Here is a 7902-nt window from a genome sequence, read left to right on the forward strand (position 1 = left end):
TTAAAACAATTGAAGTCAAGGCCAGAAAGCGACTTTAAAGATAAATGGACCACTTTGTGTAAACGTTCCAATCAGACAAACAAAAGAGGTTTACACAAGATATTCTTGCATTAACCAATAGGAAAACAGGCTGCACGATGACATCCTCAAACTGTGAGTCATGCCCCGGGCAATTCCAAAACCAGCTGCTGACATTTCAGTCCTCTACGATTGCGTAGGTCACGGGCTGATTTGCTCCAGGTTAGCAGGAGTAGCCAGATTTCTACTGATTTTACAATACCAACTCAACATGAGTAAAACTAATTATAAAAAAAAGATTTGATAAGAAAGGCTGAAATAGAATCTATGTGATAAAACATAAGGGAATCAAAAACTTTCAATTCTCTCACCAAAAGGCAGCTCAAAGCGAGTGTCCAGTAAGAGTTGATGAGGGGTCGGGTTCTTGGTGCCGTATATCTCATCTGCTTTCATCAGGACCTCTGAATACAATAGAAGCCATTCTCCTTGGCCCTCCTGCAATTAAGAACATTTTGTTCGTGTTCAATTTCCACAATGAGCAAGGAGCCAGGAATTTCCCTGGCAATGCAATCATGTGCCAAAAACAAATGTGAAAAAAAAAAGAAAAAGATTGACGTATGGTTATTCACATTTCTAACCTCCTCCGATTGTCGAACACGCTTCAAGGGGATCCAGGAAGTCCCCACCATGGTGTCCCAGATGAGGCCTTTGTTCCACACCTCAACAATAAGCCCGAGATCCAACCGGTTGATCTCACTGTGCGGGGGAAAAAATAAACAAATAAATATTGACAAAATTAAGTGCACTGAAATGTCACAATCTTTATTTTTGTTCAAAACCTTCTTCACTTTTCAAAGAGTTGGAATCCACCCTGATGTTGGCAATAAAATGGATATTAATTTTGAAAAGGGAGCGGCAGAACAACAGCTTCTTTACAGCTTATTCACGGCCAATCAAAAGGAAGATGAGAGGAAGGTTAATCAAAGCAGACAGCTAATTGACAAAAAGCACAGAGTGTGTGGGGGGGGATGTTTAGTATCCAGTATCCATGGTGTCCAGGTGCAAGAGATAAAGGCTTTTTGTGTCATGTCCTCCTCAAACAAGATAGCAGACTAAATCAGTCATGCAATGAAAGTAATTTGAAGCGGCACGTTATTATTCAAACTCTCAAAAGAAATCTTCTGCCATTCGTATTTGCTGGTGTTAAATGTTTAACGCTGAGCACTGTTACCTAAAAGTATCTGCGTTTTTGATACAGCCCTTGTATTGACGGGAGGGGTACTTAATATTGTGGCGTGTGAAATATAATAACATCCCAGGATATGTGACATTATCGCGATTCATCAGGTGTCGGCTTTCAATGAACGCAATTCTGTTACTGGTATCGGAGAGTGTGGAAAAACAAACACACTGTGAGTGTTCACAAAAAACAAACACGCGCGCAAGCCTTGCGCTCTGAACACCATGGCTACCTTTGATGAGGTATGGCAAGGAAATAAAATAATAAGAGTAAAAGATTCATAGACTCACAACATGAAATCTTGTTCCCAGGAAGGCTGATCCCCTCGCACGGTGATTGTCGTGCTTTTGACATTTTGCACCTTCAGAGTCACGTAAGTGTTGAATTTATCTGGAAGAAGGTTCACAATCATGTCAAGAACAATTAGAGATGACATTATCGGATATTTTGAGAATAGATTATGATATTGATTATTCTGCCGATTCGTTGAATAATCGGGTGTCGTTTTATTTGCATTAAAGTGTATTGGAAATCTTTTTAAAAGCAGATATTTGCAATTGTCTTATTTTGATTCAACCCAGAAGATAAATTCCTCCGCTTTTGTGAAGGACAAGCCAAATCAGAGAATTGAAAGCCTGGAAACTGAATATTTGCACAATCTTTCATGAAACAATATCTTTCAACGATTACTTGATGATCAGAACGTTCTCAATTCATTTTAACACCTCTGCACAAAATACATTCATAACTGTTGAACGCTTAATTTTTATGGGTGGGATTGTCACAGATTAAAAAAATAAATAAAAAATCCTTTAAGACGAAAAAGAGAGCACCCTGTTCTCACAAAGCTCATCTTGTAAAGAAAGGAACGCCACCCTTTAAAGCAACTCAAAGCAAAGTTAACCTCCTAGACGGGATTTAAAAAAAATATTCGGACACACCCATGCATGGCGCACACAACACATACCTGGGAAAAATAAGCAAGGCATCAGCTGCTTGCTTGCACTTTGACATTAACCCCAAAACACATCCAGAACATTTATCCTGCCTTCAACAACAATCAACACAAAGCAGGATTATTATTTATTTTTTTATGGTACTCTCCAAAACAAAACAAAGTGCACCCAGAGTGGAAAAGCGCCATCCTGTCTAAAATCGACACAAGTGACAAAGCACAGACCTAATCAGTGTCTCGAGGAGACAGACGCCAAAGAAAATACAATATTACATAAGAGCCTGGGGATCCAAAAAAACAAACAAACTAATTCGATTTATAACATTAACCTAAAATTTGCGGTCGGCTGAATAGAAAAGATGCGATAAAGGACGGACATGTATGGATTTGCTGACTCTAACATCCACCAGAAGCTGGCTGTCAAAATTACACTGACCTAGCACAACGACCATATTTTTTTTTCTTTTATACCAAGAAGCTCGACAGCCCACATTTCTTCAACTACTCCAAATCAATGCGTTTTTTTTTTTTCTTCATAAATTAGTCAGGCAGTCGGAAGAGTGACATTTTCAAGCCTGACCTCTTATTGACAATGAAAGACATATCCTGCTTTTCATGCTTTACGGGTCAATTCATCACTCTCCAGTCTGGCTCAGAGTTGAAAACATGCACTGTAGTAAGCCAGCGAACACAAAATCTCTTATCAAGCTCAAGTTTCCTGAGGGAGTGATGCGGAAAGCAAGTTCCAGAGTGAAGCCGAACCGGAAGTGTTGTGGAAGTACAATGGAAAAATATTTGAAATTATATTTATTGTTTGTTTTATATCATGTGGACTTTTTTTTATATCCAGTGCATGTTTACCTTGTGTCTAAGAGAGACAAAAGGATTACGTGAATTATCCATGATGTTTGCTTTGGGGCAGGTGTTACACGTGACGTGATCCAGGGGAGGGAAGCGCCTCATAAAACACACACAAGACTTAAAAAAAAAACATTAAAACCAGAGGTCGCTTAGTGATTGCAAGTGGTGAGTCAAACGTCACTGTGACATTTGACGTCACCGTGTCGGCAGCTCCGGTAAAACGGTGTCGCTAGGCTTAGAAGATAGGTGTGAGGTTAAATGAGGGATTGGCACGGATGGACAGCGAAGGGATTTGGAATGAGCGGCTAGTGATCTTAAGACACGCTGGCAAGCAATTGATGCAAGGTTGCAACATTTAAAACAAAACCGGGACGCCTGACATAGCTAAAAAATAGTCTGAAGTAAATTGTCAGACACAGAATTAAAAAAAAAAAACCAATACTGTATGGACATAATATGTGGTGCTTCTCATCAAGTGTTAATCCAGCTAGAATGAATTTACCCGACCTGGCTCACATTTCATCGAAAACCTGACTTGCTAACAAAGCTTTCAACCAAAAGTAAATATTGGAAATGTGTGACCATGCGGAAAAGAAACGTTTGCCACCCCCCAAGTACTCACCTGAAGGTCCGTGGAGCTTGGCTTTTTTCACTGCAAATGAAGAAAACAGAACAGTTTTAATGTGGGAACATAATAATGGCATTTTAAAATAAGTCCAAAAAGTAGCACAAGTCACAAACACTCCTGAAAATAAACTTCTATGGAATTTAACAATACTGTGGAATGATGTTTTCATCATGTTACCAAAGTCTACTGCTATTCTTGTGTTTATTTCTGTTTTGATTTGATATGTTGCTGATCTCAAGATACCACAGACAAAATTAGGCCAAAAAGAAAAAGCTAGGACAGTTTATTTTCCTCAAAAGTAGCAGTCAAAAAGAACAAAGGTTATGGCAAAAACTTTTACCTTCGACACAAAATGTAACAGGATTTCAAAATGAACTCAAATGTACTCAATTGCAAATGCCAACTGAGCGGATTACTTGCTGCCAAAACAATCACGCGGGTTTGCCCACATTTTTGTGCTTCACAAATTTGGCCTTTGTTCTTTTGAAGACAACAGTGGTTTGGAATGTGTCCAAGCTAGATGATTCACGTAAATTGACGGCTATATTTAGCTATGACTAAAAACTTCAGGACTCAATTGCTATTGAAGCCCGGCAGTGTCATTAATATGCAAAAGGAGCCATGACTCGGAACACACGACCGACCGCACAAACAGGCACGACGGACCCGTGACATCATGGCCGTTTCCATAGACGAGGCAGCTTTCCATAAAGAGCTGGCGTGAGATGTATTACTCACGTAGTATTTATTGCTATAAATACATTTCTTCAAAATCAGAGTGGCTTTCATAGAAAGAGAAACTAAACTATATAATTTCAGAATGATATCCAAAGTGTTTTCCATCATGACTTCAGAAGTTCTCGTTTCGAAATACCAAAAATGTCTTTATACCCAACTATGTTAAAATAACAAAAATAATAAATAATCAAATAATAAAATTAAAACAAAATAAATGTTGAAGTAACTCTCAGGTGTTATATCATCAATTTGGAAAATATGTTGAAAAAAAAAATACTAAAAATGTTGTTTTTGTTTTGCTCTGGTTTATTTTTAGACTGCCCATCTTTATTCTCCACTATAGAACAACGTTTGTGAGATTGAAGCGCTTTAGAGGGGATTACTGGTGATTGCTGTAGCAGTATTCGGGGCATATACCCTCTAAACCTCTGGAGCCTTCGATGGCAGATGGACCCAAACAGGATGATGGAGGGACAAACGTATTTGAACGCAACATCTCGTGCTAGGTGATTCAAATCTTTAGGATTTGATTGAAAAGCTGGGTCCTAGAATGTTGAATACAAGATGTGACAACAAACATAACATTTTAAACTGAGATCACAACTGTGGAAAAAGGCCAAAACACAAACAAAACTAATTAATACCACAAAGTATTTGCTGAATAGTTAATTATAGAGAGCGAAGAGGTGAACCATTGAAAACAGAAGAGATCCTTTGTCACACCTTTCAGTTTTATTCTGTCACAGTAGTACATAAGCAGCAGGTGCTTACATTGGAATGACGTGACTTCATTGAGGCCTGAAGGCAATAAACCGTCAGGCGCTAATGGTGGAAACTGATGACTATCATGGTCTGGACAGGGCCTCTGTGAATCTATTAAAGTCACTCTTTGACTGGGTACACTCATTGCGACTGCAAATATTTTTTCCCAGCAAATAAAAATAAGCAAGTGGTGCTCCCCAATATTTCGTGTCTGGTCTTTACCTAGCATAATAGTGCTAAATCCAATACATATACATAATTCGGGTGAATTGTATAAATAATAATATAGCATAAATAATTATTTGATTATAAAAATATCTCTAAGTTTATAATTCAATTTATTATATTTATATAATTTTACTATAATTATAAACATTTAAATAATTATTTTTAACATACAATTCTTCTCAAAAGATATTATGTGAGTCTTATGTATGATTTTTTTTTTTTTTTGGACCCATTCATAACAATATGGTGGTCCGTAAAATGCAATATTTAATTTTTTAGCAGTATTCCAGTTTAAGTGTTTGCATTGAAGATATCAAATGTGTTTTAAGTGACACATTTTAAAATTGAAACCAAAAGTAACTTGTGCATTGCTTCTAGTTTCCTTTAAGTGTATTTACAGGAAAACTGGAACAGGAAGTGACGCTATATTCTCCTAATGCTGCCGGCAGCAGTGCACTTCCGCTGGTGCTGGTGCCTACGATCAGGTGGAGCGAGACGGAGAGCATGAGGGAGAGAGAGAGAGAGCAACAGATGGTCAGGGGATTACGTCCACAATCTCTAAGCGCTCTCCCTGCCTCTGCCTCTTTCTCACATAATTCCACTATGCTCCTGCTCCATGCACTAAACCTCTCCATGTGCAGTTGTATTATTTCCACAAATTCATACTTTACTAAAATCCCAACACTTGGTTATTAAAATACATTTTGAGAGGCCTCGAGTACATCAAAGTTGAATTTGGTTGTTGCTCCCCATTGAGACCGAATATAGACAACCTTAATTAATGCACGTCTACTCAACCCTGTCCTTGATGGACGGTCCAATTCTCACCCTCATGCCCACTTGTTGTGGTAAACCACTTGTGTGTTAAGTAACACATTGCCATGGAGATGGAGCTTCTTGACCCAGCAATAAAAAAAAAAAAAAAGCAACATTGTCAAGCTACTGTTATCACAGAATGAGTCACCGCATCAGCAAAACACACTGGCCCCGGCTTGAGCCACATCTTTCCTGTTATCTTGGTTGGCATAACACCTCCTGCTTTTTATTTGCCAACACAATAAATCAATTGGTGACGCTCAAATACAGAACATGGTCCCAACTGCAGACAATGGCTCTTGATTACAAGGATTCACTTTGAGCACGTTGCACAAACATTGACCCGAGGGGGACAGTCTACCAAATGTCACATCATGAATAGACAATAGGGTGAAAGATGGCGACCTGCACATGCTTCATCATCCTGTAAGGAAGTCTATTCCGACTAATGCCAACAACCAGATGAGTGCATGTGGACCTGGAACTAAAATTCCACCATGACTTTCCCCCCCCCCCCCCTATAAATAAGACTGATGAATGAAATATAAACCTTTAAACTGCTTTGCACTGATGAATATACAATTTTGATCTAATATAATTAAAACTTTAATTTTGTGGGTTTTCCCCCCAATACGACCTTAATCCTCCATACAGTACTTTTGTTTGGCATCTTAGTTTAAGTGGATCAAAATGGAGAGCAGTGAGCCTAACGCATTGATTATTGCATAATGTGATTTTCAACTGCAAAACACTCTTTATCGGGACTTTGTAGCCTACATGCAAACATATATTTCATTGTGCAAATCAACAAAATACAAACGCTGACCCAAAACAAAATAGATGTACATTTAACAATAATAATATATTTCAAAACGCCACATAAAGAAACATTTTTTTTTTCAGAAACCCGGACAGTTTTTATCAGCATTGCAAGATTAAGTGCAGTGAAGCGACATAAAGCAGGTTTTGACCCAGTTTAAGCAAAACTTACCTCTAACGCAAAGTAACGACATGAGCGCTTCCAACACCAATCCAGTAGTTTCACTCACTTTGGAAAGAAAGCAGACGCTTGAAAATATTTAAGCGAGGGTGACAACATGGTACACGCTATTAATTCATTCTCGTAATCGTTGACGCTTTTTGCGTAAGGGAGATTGCAGGTGGTTTCCCGACAGGGGAGCAATCAAACTGCACGACTATTAAAAGTATCTTCATCCAAGCGACTTGCTGTCAATTTCAGCAAACAGAGGGCGGGGACAGGAGAATAAAAACATTTGATTAGCGTCTTGTTTAGCCAATAGGCACTCGTTATTCATACAAAAGGCGTGATCTGTCAAATAACTCTGACCAATGATCGTAGAGCTGTTTCGCGGTAAGAAACAGGTGAAGCAGGCAATGTCTGAATAAATCTGGATGAAACAAGGTTTTGATTAACTATGGCGTATGTATGATACACACAAGCCATGCATTAAATAACTTAAAATATTAAATCTCATGAAAACTCTGAAAACATCAAAATAAAATCAAGGGCGCCTCCACGTGCATAAAATTATGTACTACATTAAACTGAGAGTAAAAGGGGAAAAACACATCCGGGTGTTGATAGCTATATAAAATCAAAGTATTTGCTGGCTGCTTAATCAAAATAATGTATTT

The 7902-nt window shown here is 38.3% G+C and overlaps 1 protein-coding gene across 3 annotated transcripts in view; it reads right to left on the bottom strand.

The window, feature by feature from the left end:
• The window catches only part of LOC147048321 (protein unc-13 homolog B-like), a 34042-nt gene extending 26554 nt beyond the window's left edge, over positions 1–7488 (bottom strand). For 2 of the 3 annotated variants that reach the window (XM_085925977.1, XM_085925976.1), the window contains exons 1-5: positions 7238–7488; positions 3697–3726; positions 1549–1648; positions 648–774; positions 390–513 (exon numbers count right to left, since the gene is read on the bottom strand). In XM_085925977.1, the coding sequence (XP_085782103.1) occupies positions 390–513; positions 648–774; positions 1549–1648; positions 3697–3726; positions 7238–7259 (403 nt within the window). In that variant the 5' untranslated portion in view covers positions 7260–7488. The remainder of the gene's footprint in view (positions 1–389; positions 514–647; positions 775–1548; positions 1649–3696; positions 3727–7237) is intronic. The other variant, XM_085925975.1, reaches the window with a different exon arrangement.
• Between the last annotated feature and the right edge of the window lie 414 nt (positions 7489–7902).

The sequence above is a fragment of the Syngnathus leptorhynchus genome, chromosome 12 (assembly GCF_054491065.1).
Source record: "Syngnathus leptorhynchus isolate UIUO chromosome 12, UIUO_Slep, whole genome shotgun sequence".
In the NCBI taxonomy this organism is placed as follows: domain Eukaryota; kingdom Metazoa; phylum Chordata; class Actinopteri; order Syngnathiformes; family Syngnathidae; genus Syngnathus; species Syngnathus leptorhynchus.